Here is a 21013-nt window from a genome sequence, read left to right on the forward strand (position 1 = left end):
AAATGGAGAGCAAAGTTAAGGAGGAACAAGACAAGAACTATGAGTTACTAAAGGGCCTACACACTGACTCTCAAACCAGTGGACAAGGGAAAGGAATAGTAGGAGTTGCTTTCATGCAAAAGAATTTCTCTAGTTATCTAGATAATCTAACAGAGAAGTCTACTACCCCTCAGAACAGAGTGACAGAGCTCCAAAAGCTCAGTGGATGTATACACATGGCTATGGAGGAAATGCAAGAGCGATTGAATGCCATCAAAGACTTAGCCAAAGGGCACTCCAAGTGGCTCTTGAGATACACCAACGTCCATGTCCACAAACACGACGAGCTGATCCCAATCACTATCGCTGCCAAAGCCTATAAGTTAAAGTTGGAAAAAGGAAAGAAGGCGAAGTGATCTTTATCCCGCCCTTTTGTATTTTGATTGTAACCAACAATTGGCTCCTTGCCATTTGTCATTTTGAGAAGATGAACTGGTTTAAGTTCCATTTTGTAACGGTCATCTCGGAATCCTATATGTATCTAATTGAAACATTAATGAAAGGTCAGCTAATTTTTGGTGTGAAATACTTCATGTTGCAGAGACAAGTTGAATGTGTTTTATATCAATTATTTATTGTTCCATTGTTTATGATAGTTTAAGATATCTCTTTCAGTTGAATTGAGTTGAGGAATAAACAGAGTTTTGTTCCCCTGTTCAATACAGCAAACTAAAGATAATAATAGTGTTATTGAAGGTTAAAAGAGATTTTGTCCTGCATTATTCCTTAAGTTAGTCCCTTCCATATTAGAGTTAGAAGCATTCTGTTAAGTAGCTAATTCATAGATAGATTTCAAAACTGTATTGTCAAATTCTGCGGGTTCATAAGATGTATGAGTTCACAAATTTGATTAGTATTAAGACCTGAATCCTTGCCTGAGTTAGTTCCTATTTAGGCCTAACTTGGTTTAGCTCTCCTGTTCTATGGTCAAGAACAAACCCCATTTAGAATTAGGAACAAACAAATTCATCGCAAATCGTAAATTCAAGGGAGCTGTACCTTCAAATTCAGAGGGAAATCGGTCGCCTAGTGTGGTTTCCCAACTGTTGTAATAAGTTATTGTTCACAAGTTTTGGGCGTTTAAGAGTTGAATTGAAAAGAACAATCTGTTTACCAACACAGAGGACTTGATGTTTTTCAACAGGTGTAAGGTTGGTGAATTGCCATTTGCAGACTTATCTAAATCATTTAATTATAGTTGTCTGTTATATGTCATAGTAGAGTGACTGAGTGAAGCATTCACAACATCAAAATTTGTTGTTTATCGCACCAGTTGAAACTTCAAATTTCTGGAGGTGTTACATGCATTCAGAGAACGAACAGATGGGCAGATTGTTCTACAAGATGAATGGTTTGGCATTAGAAAATTCCAAGAATTGTTGAATTGAACTGAGTTGAGCTATACGAGTAATCTAAGAGCATGACATAGCAGAATCATGTTTTGGCAACACAAAAAAGGGAAAAGAATGTGGGTACTAATCTTATATGGGAGAGAATTAAAATCATTGCCGTGATTTAAATTTTGGGTGTGTAAAGTTGATTTTATTAGAAGGCAACATATCTTGTGCCTTACATTATTAGTGCCTTACATTATTAGGAGTTTTCAGCGCAAATAGTCATTGTTTTTGCGTCTCAATAGGGACCGACTCAAATGTAGTTATTGTGGGCACATATCTATGGAAGTTCGTGTCGTGAAATAATGTGGAGATTTCATTCAAATTTTGTGTCGTTGGTCATTCTAATTTATCTGCGATCTCTATAGAAGGGGTTTAATAAATATCTCACAATAGTTTGAGGGGCATTATCAAGCAAAACAAAATTTCTAACCAAAGTGCATCACCTATGCACAGGATCTCTTGGCTTTATCAAGCAAGTGCTACAGATATTGGCAGAAAACTATGCATCAACAACAAAATGTTTATACTCATAGCTAGAGTTGGTGCTTTAATAAAATCTAGTGATTCATGGTAATCAATTAGTATTTGATACTAAACGATCTGGTTATAATCTGGGGTTGGTACACAGCAAAAATACTGAATGGCAATATATGAAATGATTGTGGAGATTGTGCGAAGAGAGAAAGTAGTTCTGAAGGAAAGATTGTCATGTCCCATCTGGAAACAATACAATCTACTCTAGTGAGAACATTGTCGTGAGTTGAGTATACAGAAACCAAGCGGTGATAGTTGACACATGAGGTCAAATTGGTCGACATGGAATATCCTCTAACCTGCGGAGTGATATCATGTTTGTGGCAAAGCAATTGTTGGATGTAAATATGGCAGTAGTGAACAAATAGATATCAGGCAAGTGTGTTCCACAGAAAGTGGTTAAATTTGCATCTAAAAATTTTCTAAACAGAGACAGAGGATGGTCAATAAAGGTATTTATAGTTGTGAAATTGCAGAATGCATATCTTCAAAACTGGACATATGGGCAATTCCACCACCATACTTTCTATAAGGTCAAGAGAAGAGGTGCAACCTGCTGCACACAAGCTCAACACACAAATATCCTTCTCAATTAAGATTTTTATCAGTTATTAGAGGTGAAAGATTACTTCCAACTAATTATATATAAGACCGAGACCCACAAAAGCCTGCTAACTGTTTGACAGTATCTCCTAGTTGGTGAGAGGAAATTGGTTAAATTTGGGTCATAACAGGGGTGGCCATTTCAGCAGCATTAGTTGCTTAAGTGCATCAAAAATTCAGCAACATGTTTAGGCAACTATCAAATATTATTGCTAAGGACCAGGAACAAATCCTTGAAGGAAAGCTCTTCAATATAGAGAGAAAACTTGCATGTCTGCCTCAATCAAAGCATAAATTACTCTGCGAGTTGAATGCTATCGAGAATTGTTTATCCCCAATAGAACAGCTAGGTTCTAAGAGTAAACAAGTGAACATCCTCCTTGTTGTGATTCCTTTGGTTAAGCCACTGTTTCTAAGACATCTGACAGAGAGGTCAGATTTGTAGTTACTAAGTGCATTTTTCATGTTATGAAGATAATAGTGCCACATGACCCTTACACCAAGGAAGCTATGGAGGTATTCTAATTGATCATAAAAAAATTTCAAGGATTGAGTAATATCCAAAACCCATCCTTCGATAAGACAGTCAGAATTTTAGAAACAATTGTAAAACTTAGAGCTTGTGTGATTATGATAGACCTTAGTTGTCAAGATTTAATTCTTGATATGTTCTATCAGTTTTTCATTGCCATAAAAAGGGACCACAAGAGAAATATTTTATCTTTCATGTAGCCCATTATGTCTTTGATCATTGAAGAGAGTGATGATGATTCACAAAACTTCTGGTCTACTATATTGGTTGATTTTAAAAAAAACACATGTTACATCTTCTGATGCTTGTACTTTGGATACCAATGTCATCAAACAATATGAACAAAAAGTGAAACCATTGTTAACAAGGGACAAGATTAAGGGAGGAAGGAAAGAAGATTTGTTTCAGCCTGTAGAGGGGTATGAAGAGAAAGACAAAACTCAGTCATATGGGCAGCTTAGCAGGGATAAAGCTGATCATATTCTTAGGGACTACAAGGCTGAAAAAGACACAACCATCGGTCAGCTACCGAGCAATTCGAAGGATTCTACATGCATTATGACATCATGTCTGTTGGGCAATAATTACAGGATTGATGAAGCATCTTAGCTATTCGTGTAGCAACAACAGAGGGTAGGCATGAGGATATTTATTTTTCTGATCATAATAATTTCAGCCAGCATAACGTTAATCGGATGAAGCGCAGTAATTTGCTTTTTGAGATGGATGCTGACTGGATATTGGAGAATCCACTCTTTGAGTGGGATGATGGAACACCTATTGATTTTAAATCAAGCGTCTCAAATTGATACTGATTGCAGTGAGGAGATGGCGGCCTTATTACATTTGAAAGAAGGGCATAAAGTTGATTACAAATCAGTTTTGGACAGAGACTTGGCTAGCAATATGACCAAGGAGCATATAAGGAGAAAGGATAGTGTAGATGGCTACTCATGATTAGTTCTTCTCGTCATACAACTAGGACTAAGCCATATTTATCTAGTACCTATGGCTACTCTATTGTTAAGGATGTTGAGCATAATAATGGCACTTGAGTAGAGTCTACTCCATATGGATGGCTTTTTTGTTTGTAGAACCTAGGAGGATCGGTCACATGGTCAATATTGCTTCAAGGAGCTAGTTGGCATTATGTTGAGCTCCCACATTTATTTGATTCTACCGGTGCTTGTGATATCAGTTGGAATGAGGATTTTCCCACATATGATAGAAACACATGGCAGGTTAATTCAATAAATTATGCACATGGTGTGATCCAAGATCCTCTATTAGTATGACAAGTGCATTGTTGTGGGGAATTGATGAGCGTCTTCACAATTCTAGACACGTTATTTATATGAGTGGTGCAGCAGCTTGGTGGAGCAATTTCCTTATGATTGATATGGGACCCAAAAAAAATTTGTTACAAGATGCAGATGTCGATTGCTTGAGGGCAAGCAATCCTAGGGAAGGGAGGACGATAATGTCCCTTTTTGTAGCCATTTGTCTTTGATGCGTCATTAGCCTTTTCCATCATGGCCTCATGGCCTAACCAGGTCTTTGTTGAGGGATATTATGAGTTTCAACATAGATAGCATCACTTTCGAGCAGATCGAAGTCAAGATAACAAGGGTTCCTAATACTTAACTCTTTATTGTAAGTCAGTTGGGGTCCATATTTCTAGGTTTGAAGTATTGGACTTAGCGTCTCGCCTCGCTGAGAGCTTTCCGGCTAGCAATTATACATGGCTTTCTGAGTTTGAAAGGATATTTGTTTTAATGTCTAAAGGTTAAGTTGTTTTAATAAAATGACTTTAAAATTAAACAAGGGAATTAATAAGTCACTTTATCCTACAAGTACAAAGTTATATTATTCTCTTAGCGGGAAAACAATTAAATGGGAAAAGAGAATAAAAAATGACAAGACAGGAAAGGGAATATGAAGAGTCATCCTGTTATGCTTAAGGGAAGAGGGATATCATTTTCAGCATACTTGGTTTTATTATTTTAGAAACGGTTTTTGTGTTTCTCTTGGAGAAACATTGGGAAAGCTTTAAACAAGGACAGAAACCTTCGGGCCATTTCTAGTGTATTGCACGCAAGCACGATTTACCATTTCAGTGGATTCGAGATGGAGTCTGCACTGAGCTTACAGGTGCTTTCTTGCATTTCCAATCTGACTGTATTACTGTTTGTAAGGTTGGACTTTGGTATTATGAAGTTATTGTATTAGTGGTTTATAATACAATAACATTTCTGGAGATATTGATATGAGCATATTGTTGGTTATTTTACTGATTTTTATTGCATGAGATATCTGTTGTATTCTGAAATTTATTTGTGATACAATTTTGGGGAAATATCCGGTAAGTATATACACCAGTGCAGGGTGAAATAAAATGTAAATATAAAAGAATCATTGACTGGTTGTAATTTTCAGAGTTCTGATTTATATTACACCAAAAACCAATGTCAAGAAATGAACAACTTATAATGTCCAGAACCAATAATGGCATACCATATGTGCAATGCTGGTATAGAAGTGTGTTTTTTATTGACTGAATTGATAAATTATGCAATATAGGAGCTTGTCGAGGGAATTAACTACTCCGATGTCGATTATTTCTATCAACTATAATTATCTTAAACTTTTATTTTTGAAACAAGTAGATTTGGAACAAAGTAGAGGGAATTAACTGCTCCAATGTGGTTTATTTCTATCAACTATAATTATCTTAAAACTTTTATTGTTGAAACAAGTAGATTTGGAACAAATTTCAAAATCTGTTCGGCAAGATAACTGAATTTTACCCTATTTTTCCACTGGATTGTCAATATCTTCAACCTGTGCCTAGGGGAGTCTAATAAATCCACTCATTTGCTGATTCCTAGTCCTGAATAAATTTCAACACTCATTTGCCTCTAAAAACTTCTGAAATGTGACTGATTTTCTGTTGCAGGTCAGCAAATTGCTGGTGAAGTCTGAAAGTGTTGCACAAACAGAAACTTTATCTGAATTCCTCTAGATTATGGCCTGGGGTTTCATCCACGCCTGCCTAGAATTGAAGAGTTTTCATTCTCCAACACCTGAATGTTGTTGATCTGATATCAGATCTGTAATTCCCAAAGAGAGAGGTAAAAATAAAATTCAAGCAGGTGTAAAAATGATCTCAAAATGCCTTTTTAAAAGGCTCAAAGCCCTAGGTCATCACTTTTAGGGTTTCCATGCTGAAGAAATTGTTTGGCCTCATATATGTGTCAGCCTTCTTGAAGCAATATTCATCATCAATCATCTCATGTTTTGTTATTTGCAGTACCAATTTGGAATTGGTCCTCTATGCTTGCAGTTTCAGAGGTGAAAGACCCTTCCCAGTCTGCCCATTCAATTTGGAGAAGTCCCCTTTGCGGACCAAGTTGTCAAAGATCAAGGACAGAAATTACAGTTGGATGTTCCTTGATCTTGTCTGTGTTTTAGGCATTACTGTTTCTGCGAACAGAGCCATCCTTGGGCGAATAGCAAGCATATCATTGTCAGATGGCAATCTGCATATGCGAAAAGCATAACCTACATCTACAGCCTCGTTTCAGTAATCTCTGCAATCAGCATCTGCACTTCTATACAGCCACAGCAATCCCTATATCTCTATAAATGGTGCACTCATATTCACACCTTCCATTTTTGGTAGGAAAACTGATCGTCATATCGTCAATTGTACTCAACCTGATGATTTGAATATAAAATTGATAATTGTCTTCCAAGCATATTGTGTCTTTGCCTGTTTTTCTTGTGGACATGTACTTGGGATATCTCAATAAAAGATTAATTGCTTTGCTTGTAGAATCTATTAAAAAAATAAGTAATTAAATATATGGTAAGCATGTAAGATTTATCAAATGTATTGATTGCAGAACAATCAAACATACAAAACTTGTTAAAGAGGGACATAATTATAATGCTAGAAACAATTCAAGTTACTAAGTCACCAATATAGAATGACAATGACCTCACAAGCTGACTCGTTTAGGGAAAAAAAGCAAATAAATGAAATTTCATTTGAAGAAAGTTTAGCAAAGTTTAGCAACAATTAAACCATCCTTTAATAGGCTAGATTCACCAGAGACATCAAATAAAGTCCAGTTGACCTTTACCCCAAAAATCCAATACACATTGAAATAAGATAGATAACTTTGTTGGAGAGCATACCTACTAGCATTATTGTCTATTGAGGCAGACTTTAAAGCTCGATCAAGCCAGTAAAAAGCACTTATACTGAAAGGAAACAAGAAAATATAAAGACCAACTGATTGTCACCTTATGACACTTCAAAAACTTTTGTCAATCAATACACTGGAAGTTTTATATTGTTAAAATTCAAGAGAACATATACCATCCTTGAAGATGTGCCTAAAACATATCTACCAAACAATTAATCATATTTCATTGCTTATTCAAACTATACTATGACCAACTACAAATATTCTATGGAATGCATCTATAATGAGCAGACACTTGTTCAAAAAAAAATCTATTTGTGACATATATAAAGTGCTATGAAGAAGCATTTTCCCTGGCTCAATTTTGGAGAACCAACAGCATATAAATATTTTAAATAAAAATGTAGTTACCATTAGTACACAATACAAAACACTAAACGAAAAAACCTCAATTATACAATTGTGCTATTCTTTCAAATCAACTCTAGCAAGACCATAATCTTAAATCCTACAAGACATTGGGACGATCTTTGATCCCAATGAACCTACTGTGAATAAGAGGAAATGGTTTAGTTTAAAAGTTAAATCCTCTCACCTTTCCCTAAGTAGCTATTGCATTACTTCAGGTCTTGAGTAGCGTTGTGTTTCATATTTAACATAATTAATTATGACAGTGAACTACCATGTTCTCCATTGTTTTTGTGTATTTCTAATGCATTTCACTGCCTGTTCGAGCAATGAAGTTATTAAGAGAACACAAGAGTAGGAAACACAATCTTTAGAAACAATATAGGAGGAATGCCAGCCTGTCCTTAAAATACTCCCAAAAACATTCATAAGATGTGGACACACACATGAAATATATGCATCTTAAATACAGACATATGATTTCAGCGTCTGATCATTCTGAACTTCCAAATGAGTTTTCCTTGTAGCATGAGGAAGCTAACATGTTATGCAATTGAATTCCTACTGAATGTATGCCAAACTTAAATGAGTTCACCTCACTCAATTTTTTTTCCAAAGTTGTAGCCAATTTCAATAGAATCAACTAGATATAAACATTAAAACACTGAAGTCCTTTGACTTGGCATTGCAAAATTATAACCAAGGAATGAAGCCAAATATGAATGTTTAGAATGCTCATTGAGTTTTGTTAAACACATTGCAAGGAATGCATTTTCTGTATGTACCACTACCTTAAATATTTTTTTGAGAATAAACTCAATGCTATACGGTGCAGGAGCACATGGATAGTTAGGATGTAACGTTCCCAATGACACACCAAAGTTCTCTTGAGGGAAGAAATTTGGAGGAAGTACCCGAGGGAAGCACCCGAAGGAGGGAAGCACCCAAGGGAAAGTGCCCGAGGGAAAGTGCGCGAGGGAAAATACCCAAGGGAATGTATCCAAGGGAGAGCACCCAAGGGAAAGTACCTAAGGGAAACTCGAGAGGGAAAGTGACTGAGGGAAAGTTCTGACGCCATAGTACTATTTGAGGAATGTGCTGAATGGAGTGAGCTAGAGATGCCAAGGGGAAGATATAATCCACTAAATACACCAAATAATAGTCAAAAACAGAAGCATACATCACCATAGAGATATAACAATTTATTGCCAAAACCTCAAAATATTATATTTGCAAAACGAAGCTAGCACTCCAAATGTGCCAGATCCAAAGCAAACTAATACAAGACGGAATAGGGTGAGGGTTGAATCCCACTGAAACTGGAATGGCCAAGTAGGGAAGATCTTCCACTTCCGAAATGGTGAAAAATACAAATTTCCAACAGGAATTTGTAGTACAAAGAAATAATCCAAATCACATACTAACAACTTCTTACATGCCACACATAAATACCCCTTCTGAAAAACTCCCAAGGGTTTACAAAAGAATGTCGACATGGAAAACACCTACAAATAATTAATAAAAATTGGGCCCCTTTATTACATAATTAAAGGTCCAAATAATATTATTTAAATTTTGGGACCGTTAATTATTTAAAGTACTTTATTAGCATAGGGGACATTACATAGGAATACTCATGGTATGCCATAGAGTATAAAAAGTGTTAAGGGTCTCTAAATTTTCTTTCAAGGATCTTCTAGTCCATTTTTTGTGTGTAAAAATTCACTTTTGTTTGATCTTGGTCATATAGAAACTTAGTGCCAACTTGGAAATCTTTGTCCAAGGCATCATGTGAGTCATTTTAGATGTCATTAGGACCCCAACAGGAATTTGGTCGAGTTGGAGTCAAGCATGCATAAGGACAAAAAGTTACTCAGCAAGATGACAAAATTGCAAAAGTTGTCAAATGCAATTTTGACAACTTTTGGAAGTTGAAGAGTGACCTTCACCAACCGAATATGGAAGGTCAATAGAAAATAGGTGGAAGGGTGGTAGGGTGGTAGGAGTATGGTGAAATTGTGATATTAGGCTAGGACAAACCCCAAAATGAAATGTTTTTGAAGAAAGAAGTCCATTTGTGAGTAGTTGTTTCACATTAGAGACCTAATTAGGCCTATTAGCCCTAGAGACCTAATAGGAGATTTTTTGGTCATATGAGTGAGTTGGATCGTAAAAGTTTGGAATTTGTTAGAAGCCCCACAAAGTGTTCTTGAAACCATAATTTGTTTAAGGGGTCCTTCGGAGTTTGTGAATGTTAAGTCCCTATAACTTGTTTCAAGGATCTAATTGGCAATTAGGCATGTCCTAGCAAAGTACTTTGAAAAGGTTATAAAAGAAGTTCAATCTTATTCTGTTCTAATTCAATTGTGCTGTTTCATACCTCTTAAGGTCCTTAATAGACTCTCCTAAACCTAAGGTGTAACTCTTGGGGTATTGACCTATGCAAGCTAAGAGGGTTAGTATCATGGAGGGTAAAATCATGAAAAGTGTGTCCCAAATGTGACCTAATGCCAAGTGTTCTTGTGAAAGTGATGAAATCTTGCAAACCTATTGATTGGCGAGATTGAGTCCATTACCTTTTCTTTAAGATCTTCCCTACTTGGCCATTACCTTTTATGAATAGTGGTTCGTAAGTTGTTTCCCATTATGTTGAATTATCTACACTGTACTCACAAGAGATGAATTCTTTTGCACCAATTCTCATTAAAGGGGGTCGAGAACGGAGACTCAATAATAGCACGCCTTTATTTCCCATTGGTACTAAGGCATTGAAAACATACCAAATACAAAAATATGAAAGAGTTATGAAGCTCCACAATGAATCAATTATAAGGCATGATAATTGTTTATTATTGAAGATTGTAGCTGCAATAGAGATATTTATCTCTAATTTTGCTATATGTTGCAATTGAGATAATACCTATGTATTGCATTTACAGCTGGAGAAGATATTTATGATAATATTTGAGATAATATTATATGAAGAGACATGTGTCATGCAAAAAGTCGTATGTTTGGAAATATGAAATGACTTTTTTTTAGAAATTGAAGAGACCTTGGGTTGTGATGTAAAGAGTCTCTTAATTCTATATATATGTATGATTACTTTGTGTGTCGACAACAATATCAAGTTGAAAGCACTATACTTGAACCTTTTTTATCAATAAAAGAGATATTTTTTTGGTGTGGCTGGGTATTTCCCTTCAAGCCGAAGGTTTTTCCAAGGCAAATGTCTTGTACCTTTTGTATTTATTTTGTTTTTCTTTATTACTACGCATCATTATTTATTTGAAAAACATTAACATGGTATCAAAGCAAGTTGGATAAATGCAATACAGGAGTGGTGTATTTGTTCAGTTTGCTTGAGAATCTTATAGGCAAATTTGATATTTTCCCTCAATTCATTCTCTATCTCTGCATATTCACCATCATCTTGGTGCATATCCTATTCTAGCATCTCTTATTTCTTCTATTGTCGTGCCTTTGCAAGTGTTGTGCATTCCCTTTGTTGGGGCTAAGGCCCTCTTTAGCTCTATCGGGATTGAAATTAACTATCTCCTCTTGTCATAGTACTCTTCGGATGCCCCTCCCCACCTCCTCCCTCCCTGATAGGAGTTGAACAAGTGCATCAAGGAGGATATTTAGAGGCAATACATTCGCACTACTTGGGTCAACCCCCATGGTTGGCTTTGCCTAAAGATGGCCTTTTACTCTTAGTAATTTCTTGAGATTCAAGATGTTATCATTGTTCGTCCTTATACTACTTGTCATTGGCAGCATTCTCTCAGGATTCCCTTATGGTCTTTTAGAGTTGTTTCTCACCATCTCCGTATTGAGATCGACCATGGATTGGACAAGGTGACAAGATTTGCCAGCTTTGTTCTCTTGGTGAGGTGGAGTTGAAAGATCACTTTATTTTTTGATGCCCTATCTACTATAAGATTAGAGGCAGGTTCTATTGTCTCTTCAAAGAGACCCAGTCTCTCTCCTCCAGTTATACGAATCAAAGATGTGTTTCTCTTTATCTATAGGAGGCTACCTATCTACGCATTCGTTCTCTTCAATGCATTCTTCAACAGCCTTTATGCCCTTTGGCTGATCAGCTCATTACCTCTTTCTTTTCAAGGACGGTGCAGAGCACCAAAAGATAGTTATCCATGCCTTCCCATTCTAGAGTTGTGGGGCCCCACATATCCTACAGAGATCCACTCCTCCTTGTTGGATGGGTCACCTCCAGAGGCAACTTCACCAATGTCGCCCCTCTATCACTTCTAGTTATCCTTTGGCTGGGGTTTTCCTCTGTCTCCTCGGGTAGTTAGTCTTGGCTGGTGGTTTGGGTTTGCCCTCCTACCCCTTCCACCTTCCCCATGTTTCCTATGGCCTTGGTTCCTCTTCCCTTCTCTTTGTTGTTCTTTGTTTCTTTCTCTAGCTACTATTTGGTTTTCCTATCATTGTTCTCTATAGTTTAGCTCTTTAGTCCCTTTGACCCATTTGAAGTCACCTGTTGGACATTAATAGTATTAATCTTCTATCTATCAAAAATCCAAAAGAAATAAAAAATCTCCAAAAAACAGAAAAAGGTTTTAGTATTTTCATCAAAGATTCCTAATCAGAATATTCCAAATGGCTACCACAGGACCTCTTCAAATATGTGTGAAAAAATTCATTGAAGGAGTGCTATGACAAGTATCATCTCATGCCTATGAGGATCTTACAAAGAAGAAGTATTATGACAAGTGCTCGCTAACATGTGTGAAAGATCACATAAGAAAGAGAGACGAGACAAGTTCTTTCACACGTGTGAGAGATCACATCGAGAAGTGTAAATGGTGTAGATTTTCTACAATAAATCTGAGGGTTGAGAATCCATATGATGACTTCATGAGTAAGTGAGCTAGTGAATACTTAAATTAATCATGCCTTAAATATGATTCATATATTTAAGGTTGAACCTTAAGAGAAACATTATTTAACTTCATAAAAAATAAGTTTGCAACTAATTTTAGAACAAACATTATACTAATTAATTAAATACTTAAAATTATTTAGTTAATCCAAGAAGAATAATTCAGATAAATAATTAAATAAATTTACTTAATCTGAAAATGTGACAAGAATTACAGAATTAAGAAAGGGAAAATTTTAGATACCTTAAAGGTGTTTTGTCTCCACCATGTGTACCTCAATTAGAAAATTAGTCCCATAAAGTCAAACAAGGTGATTTACTTCAGTTGGATATTTCGAACAATGGGTCTTTGGTGCAATCTCTAGGAATACATAAAACACCAAAAAAGGTCGGGTGCCTATTACAAGGACTTTTAAAATATGCAAAATAGCCCACTCAAAGGGATCATTAAATCGGTGAAAATATTAAAAGGAACAATGTACACCAATTACCAACCTAACAAATGGTGATATGAGATTAAAAAAACTATTTGTCCACTTGATCATAAGCCCAACAGTGGGATTTATTGTATCCAATCTTCCAACCTCATAACAAACATTGATAAAGTTATAAAAGCAACTAAGGACACACTTAGAACATTAGTCACATAAAGTCAAACAAGGTGATTTACTTCAGTTGGATATTTCGAACAATGGGTCTTTGGTGCAATCTCTAAGAATACATAAAACACCAAAAAAAGTAGGGTGCCTATTAGAAGGACTTTTAAAATATGCAAAATAGCCCACTCAAAGGGATCATTAAATCCGTGAAAATGTTAAAAGGAACAATGTACACCAATTACCAACCTAACAAATGGTGATATGAGATTAAAAAAACTATTTGTCCACTTGATCATAAGCCCAACAGTGGGATTTATTGTATCCAAACTTCCAACCTCATAACAAAGATTGATAAAGTTATAAAAACAACTAAGGACACACTTAATCTTAAGTCCAGCAGTGGAGAATATCTTACCACCATTCTTCTTGTCACCCATATATTAGAGAAACATGAAGAATAATGCATAAAAGAATACAAGTACATATCAAAGTATCCACTATAACTGCAGTGAAATCTCCTTGTTGGTTGACCACTCATTTGTGGCAAAGCGTGGATTTTTATATAAAATGTTATTTTTAAAATAGCTATAGAGAAAATCATAACAAGCTATGAAAATTGGAAATCATTAGAACAATTGTAATATCCCTAGTGAAAATTCTCTCCCAATAACCCCCAATTAATTTTCAGAATGCAAATAGACTGTTTTATGCAATAAGCTTTATATGTGACCAGAAAATAAACAACAAATGCTCATATGGAAAACCACGAGAAGTTCTATTGTATTATAATATTCAGCAATACAATAACATGGCCAACAAAAGCTCATATAAATTATTCATAATAGGTTATTGCATTATACAATAACAAACACCAAATATCTAATCTTTAAAACAGTATTATAGTCAGATTGGAAACACATAGAAAAGAACCTATAACTCCAATGGGAACTCTGATGTGAATTCACCACCAATGCTGAAACAGGTTGGCGTCTGATCTGCCGAGAAGACCCTGAAGGTTTTCGTCCTTGGATTTTGGGAACAAAAAGCCAAAACTCCCTCTCTCTCAAAGAGAAATTCGAAACAAACTCGAAAATCCAAGCATGTCCAAAATGAGCTCCCTCTTCCCTTTTTAAGCACAACAAAGACAACTCTTCATAATCCCTTGCTTGCCTCTTCATTTTGTTCTATTTTCTTTTACTTGTCTTTTTCCCACTTAAGAGAATAAGATAACTTTATAGTATAAAGTACTTATTAATTCCCCTTTTTAGTTTTAAAGCCACTTTATTAAAACAAGAAATTTTCAGACATTAAAATAAATATCTTGTCGAACTTAGAAAGGCATATATAATAGCTTGTCAGAACACTCTCGGCAAGACGCTTGAAGCCCAATACTATGAACCTGGAAATACATACCCTAGCAAACTTACTATAAAGAGTAAGCATCAGGAACCCATGTTATCTCGGCTCTAATATGCCTGAATGTGAAGATGCATGTGTTGAAACTTATAATGACCCCTGGCAAGGCCTAGTTAACCCACGAGATATAATACCCCCTCTAATATGAAACTGAATGTTAAATCATAATAATCAATAGCTCTATTTGAAATTGAATAGAGAATAAAATGACAAATTGATTGAAAACTTATATCAATTAATAGGTAAACAAATAATATGTTAAAGTAATAATTAAATGCAAATCAGCTATCCAATTCCATCTAATTCTAATATCAATTCATATTAATAAATAAACAATTCATATTAATAAACAAACTATATTATTATTATCATTATATGTAACTTAGCATTTCGATTCACATCAATTATCATATTATACATCCCACAAAGAGTCGCATCCCAAGAGGACATACGAGTAACATTTAAATAAAGGTTATGATAAATACTAGAAGGATCATTGAAGGGAGGAATGAAATAGAATCAATAAAGTACAACCACGCGAGATATAAAGCTCGCACAACATTACATAAGGATGGACAAAACATAAAATATATATATTGCACATGTAGAAAGACGACTTTATTTGGTCAGATAACTATGAGCCTGTAAAACTATCAATTACCAACATCATGGAACAATGGCATACGCATTATGACGGAAGATGATACCAGCAGAAAACCTAACATGGCATATGGCATAGGACAAAGAAACATATATCAAACTGAGTTTCTTTCTCATTGGTTTGACCCATCAATGGGCAAATGATTGACATATAGCATGATCAGATATTATCACCAAACAATATAAAAATGCAACTCCATATTGAAAAGGGACTGCTAATGTGTTTAATGTAGTCGATTTTTACATGGTTTGACAGTTAAAACCCCCACCACCAACTAAAAAGAAATAAACAAAACAATTAGAAGGAGCAATCGGCAGACACAACCCCACAAAGAAAGAATGGACCATTATAAACAGTGAACATTCCATCTGACACATAAGGCCAAATCCTGCCACATGGGTGTGCATAGAAAGCATTATAACAAGTGATATCTCCTTGCAATTAGCAAGTAGAATGGACCTATCCACATAGATAAGAGTATAAGAAAGAAAGACTCTTTGATGGTATTTAATGAGTCATGGCCTAAGGATAGGTAAACTGTGGAAAATGATATCCTTAGTGGATTGGAGTGTCAAAGCCATAAAAGACCGTGTTCCCACCAATCAAAGAAATTTGTTTGAGGTATGATTGTCTACTGTAATGTCCCCATCTTTTTAGCATCTTTACATTCTCCGAAGGCTAAGTGGAGAAATAAGGAGAAATTGATTAAATTAATTTCTTATAAAGTCATTAAATAAATTAAAATTAGAAGGTGACTTTATATTTAATTAATTTAATTTTCTAGAAGCACAATTAATTATTGTATTGCAAGGAAGAAGCTTCTAGAGAGTACATTTTCTAGAAATACAACTAATTATTGTATTGGAAAGGGGGAAGCTTCTAGAGAATGCAATTTAATAATATTTTATTTCCTTCTAGAAGGGTAAAGGAAAAGAATAAATAGAGGTGAGAGCTTCATTGTTCATCATCCAATTATTGTGAATTGCATCTGATAAGAACTTGGGAGAAGAAACTAAGGTTTCTAATTTCAATCAGCTATTAGAGAACGTCAACTCTTCAGTGTTGCAACCATTTGAGGTGGTGAAATATCTACTGAATCTGGTATTCAGGAGAGCTTCAATTCAAGAGTTCTATTTGTGCTTAAATTGGAGAATACATTTATTGTTGGCTGCTATAGTATGCAAGAACGATGCTGCACTACAGTACTTATGCTTGATTCATCTCCATTCTTGGGCATCACTATTATCAGGTTCCTCTTGTAACTACAAGTAGTTAGCATTGTAATTTTTAGGCATATTATTTTGCTATGATAATTCAGAATCAGATTTTGGCATTACTGTAGTCATTATTGTAAGCCAATTTGTCTTGGCAAACTCATAGCAACATTGTACATGAGAATGAATTCAATAAAGGAGATAATGTTGCATACCATTTGTTTGATGAAATGTCCATCTAATAGCACATATGATCAACATAATAGTTGTATGTCAATTGTTTGTCAAATGTCAGTTGGCTGTAGGTATGCATTCCATATCTAATTTCCATGTATATGCATTGAAAATACCAAAAGAACTGCACTTGCATATTAGTTCATTGTAAGAGGCATTGTAATATCATTTGCAAACATTCTAAATTTCTTAGCATTGAGAGGCAGCATACAAGTGTTTGACAATATTACTTGAGCTAAAATCAATCAGTTTGGGCAAGGGATATTACATCTACCAATTACTAAGGTATGAACATTTATTAATGGAATAATTTATTAAGGAGAGAATATTACATCTAAAGTATGAATGTTTTATTAAGGAAGCCATGAATGTTTATTTTGAATGAACTTTACTTATATGCAAGGTATATATATAATTATAATGTGTTAGGAAAATGTTGAACTTAGTATGATTAATTATTAAGATCAAGAGAGTCCCTTGGGAGGATAGTGATCTTAATAGCCTAAGACCGAGAGAGTCCCTTTGGGAAGAGAGTGATCTTAATATAGTTTAAGGCTGAAATATTCCGTGGATTTTAACATATTCATATGTGACAAGGGCCCTAGATAGAGGATGTCTCTTCTAGGAAGGACTTTAAAGGGAGCACTTCATAGAAGACGGAGAAGTAACCAAGGACCTAAGGGTCCTCAAGAGGATTATGAATCCCAATATGGAAATGTCGTTAAGGTTGGGGTTTATATTAGAGGGTAGAATAGTATAGTTGGATTTGTTTTTGTTATTATTTTAACAATTGTTTTGAAGGTATTACTTGTCCCAAGATAACCCTAATAGACACGAGACCATGATGGAAAAGGTTAATGATGCATCAAAGGTTAATGGCTAAAAAAGGAGACATTATTGTCATCCCTTCCCAAAAATTACTTGCCCTCAAACAATCGGGGTTTGCATGCTATAACCAAAATGGTTGGATCCCATATCAATCTCAAGGAAGTTTTCCCACCAAGTCACTACACTACTTTGATAAAAACAATGTCTAGAACAGTGAAGTTGCTCATCAATTCTCTACAACCGCAATGCACCAATCATAGTAATATCAAGATCCTGGATTACTCCATGTGCAAAATCTATTAAATCAACCTACCATGTACTACTATCATATGTGGGAAAATCCTCAATCCAACTAAGAACATCACTCCAACTAAGATCATAAGTGCCACTAGAGTGAGATAAAGGTGGGAGCTCAACATTATGCCAACCAACTCCATCAAACAATACAGACCATGTGACTGATCCTCTTGGGTCCCACAAACAAAATGGCCATCCACCCTCTGAGCTATTTGGAATATCCAACTGCCATAAAGTTGCCCCTCTAGCAAGTATCCCAAAACGGAATTTGTGTTGAAGAAGCAAACTAGCAACATTATTGAACTCAGCTTCTTCCATAATGGGGTGTGTATCAAACCAAGTGTTATCATCATACTCAATATCTATGATGGTAGAGTAACCATGGGCATTAGATAAATGTGGTTGAGTCCTAGTTGTATGAGAAGAAGAACAAATCAATGGGTACTCATCCACACTGCCATTTCCCCTTATATGCTCTTTGGCTATACTATTAGCCATGTCTCTATCCAAGGCTGATTTGTAATCAGCATTATGTCCCTCTGTCAAGGCAGCCACCTCTTGACTGCAATAAGTATCAATCTAGGTCTCTTGATCAATATCAAAAGGTGTTCAATCATCAAACTCAAATAATGGATTCTCCAATATCCAATCAGCATTCACCTCAAAAAGTGAATTACTATACTTCATCCAATCAACATTATGTTGCCTGAAAGTGTTATCATAAGAATAATTATCCTCAAGTGCTGCTACACAAAAAGTTTACCAAAAAGATACTCCATCACCCCTATAGTCATCAACCAAAGGACATGGTATCATAATGGAAGGAGACTCCATTGAATTCTAAGGAGCCTGATCCACAATACAATCAGCTTCATCCCTACTAAGCTGCCCATATGACTCCGTTTATCTTTCTTTTCATCCCTCTCTATGGCCTGAAATAAATCTCTGTTCATTCCTCCATTTTGTCCCTTTTTAAGAATGGTTTCACTTTTTGCTCACATTGTGTGATGACATTGGTAACCAAACTACAAGCATCAAAAGAAGTAACGTGTTTATTTCAAATCAGCCAATATGGTGGATAAGATATTTTGTGAATCATCGTCATTCTCTTCGACAATCAAGGGCATAATGGTCTGCATAAAGGATAAAACATCTCTCATGTGGTCCCCTGTAATAGCAATCAAGAACAGATGAAACATATCATGAGTTAAGTCTTCACAACCGAGATCCAACATAATCACACAAGCAAGACGTTTTGCAACTATTTCTAAAATATTGTTTGTCTTACCAAAGGATGAATTATGGATATTACACAATCCTTGAAAACTCTCCACAATCAATTGGAGTAACTCCTTCATAACTTCCTTGTTGTAAGGATCGTGTGGTGTTGCTAACCTCATAACATGAACAATCACTGAGTGATTGTAAGTCTTACCTCTCTATCAAAGGGATCACAATACCAGCTTAACCAAAGGGATCACAGCAAGAAGGATGTTCACTCGTTTACTTCTTGAACCTAGTTGTTCTATTGTGGATAAAGAATCCTCTATTTCTCCCGAATTTCGAAGTATTTCATCCTTTGATTGTAGCAAACATGCAAGTTTATGTTCTATACTGTAGAGCTTTTCTTCAAGAATTTGTTCATGGTTCTTGGCGACAAATTTGGGTAGCTACCTAAACATTTTATGAAAGTCTAATGCAACTTAAGCAAACTACTACTAATGAAATGACCATCCCTGTTCTAGTGTTTTTATTCTTTCACGCACTAAATGGACTGTTGAGTCCCAAACTTATAACAAAAGTAGTGCCCAATCAGATTCAACTCATAGGAATTTCAACAAATTGTTGTCTTATAGTCTAATTTTCTAAGTCTTTATTTGATGAAATGAACCTTGCACAAGTTTGGCGACAATCAAGTGTTTTCAAAATTATTGCAATTCTAATCCCAATCACCCCTCAACCGAAATAATAATGTCACACAAGTCCTTGTTCACAATGAGAACACTACAATTACTTCACAACACCAAATAAAAGTCCTTGCAACTTCTCAATGCAGCATAACCTAGAGTTTAGTGAGGCAATGAGACTCCCTGATACTTGATAACAGTTGTTAGCGTTGAATCTGCGATGAAATGGACTGATTTTATGCTTTGGGACATTAATTTCCATCCCTATCCATGCACATATGGATCAGCTAGGCAATTAAACTCACACGCCAAACCTTGTATATGCCTAATGTCTACTTCTATGGCTCTGTGTTTTCTAGGAAGATGTTGATCTACAAGCACTGTGACTACCGTTCAAGCCCAACAAGAAATTAAACTAAAATTTGGTGGTATGCAATTAATACTAAGTCTTATGTGCATTCATGTCAGTTATGTAATTGTTTTCCCCTTAGAGCTTGGAGAATGGGCATAACTTGAGAAGAGTTGCGATTTCTTGATAGTAGGCATGTTTTTGTGAATAAAACGCTAACTCTAACTCTTTTAATGATCGATTTGGCACTCTTCTTATAACAACTACCATACTATCAAATACCACCTAGTTTGCACAACTCTTTCCAACTTCACCCAACGATTGTCTTGATCAATTTTGATCAACCACTAATAATGAGTTGCCTTTAAAATTTTGTTCGCCTCTTTTGCAAGTCTAATAAATATTCCAATGTCATTACAGCAGCTTGGAACTCCAACAAATCAAGCTTTTTTAGGACTGCACTTCACTTGCAAGCTCCAAATAGCAACTAAACTCCTTTGCAAATGTTAACTGGAATCCTTTCTAGTTCCCTTGGGCATGATGTTTGCAGGTTTGCAGACTCCACAACACATGAATGAATGTCACGATTCTCCTTTGACTCGTTTCCAACAGCCCATAATAATTCTGCTAATAGAATTCGGTGCTACCCATGGATATATTTTATTTAGGGCACATTATAACCATTTGTGCGATAATTAAATATTGAATGTCCAATATTTTATCAATATTAATGCCAAATCACCACCAATATTAAAATTATTCTCACAACAACAATTCAAGAGTTGGGAAATAATAAAGCATTAAACATGAACATATTTATTCACATGTTCCATTCATTTTCCTATAGCTAAAACCTATCTGTACAACTGCGAGCAATG

The 21013-nt window shown here is 35.4% G+C and overlaps 1 protein-coding gene across 4 annotated transcripts in view; it reads right to left on the bottom strand.

Moving 5' to 3' along the window:
* The window catches only part of XRCC2 (homolog of X-ray repair cross complementing 2 (XRCC2)), a 238194-nt gene that overhangs the window by 165125 nt on the left and 52056 nt on the right, over positions 1-21013 (bottom strand). For 2 of the 4 annotated variants that reach the window (XR_016356017.1, XM_089799613.1), the window contains exon 5: positions 7306-7371. The exons of the other annotated variants lie outside the window; for them this stretch is intronic. Coding sequence is in view for 1 of the 2 variants with exons in the window: in XM_089799613.1 (XP_089655739.1) it covers positions 7306-7371 (66 nt within the window). In the remaining variant the exon portion in view is untranslated. The remainder of the gene's footprint in view (positions 1-7305; positions 7372-21013) is intronic. 4 annotated transcript variants of the gene reach the window in all.

The sequence above is a fragment of the Cupressus sempervirens genome, chromosome 9, assembly GCF_028749045.1.
Source record: "Cupressus sempervirens isolate cs-2001-9-10 chromosome 9, ASM2874904v1, whole genome shotgun sequence".
Lineage (NCBI taxonomy): Eukaryota > Viridiplantae > Streptophyta > Pinopsida > Cupressales > Cupressaceae > Cupressus > Cupressus sempervirens.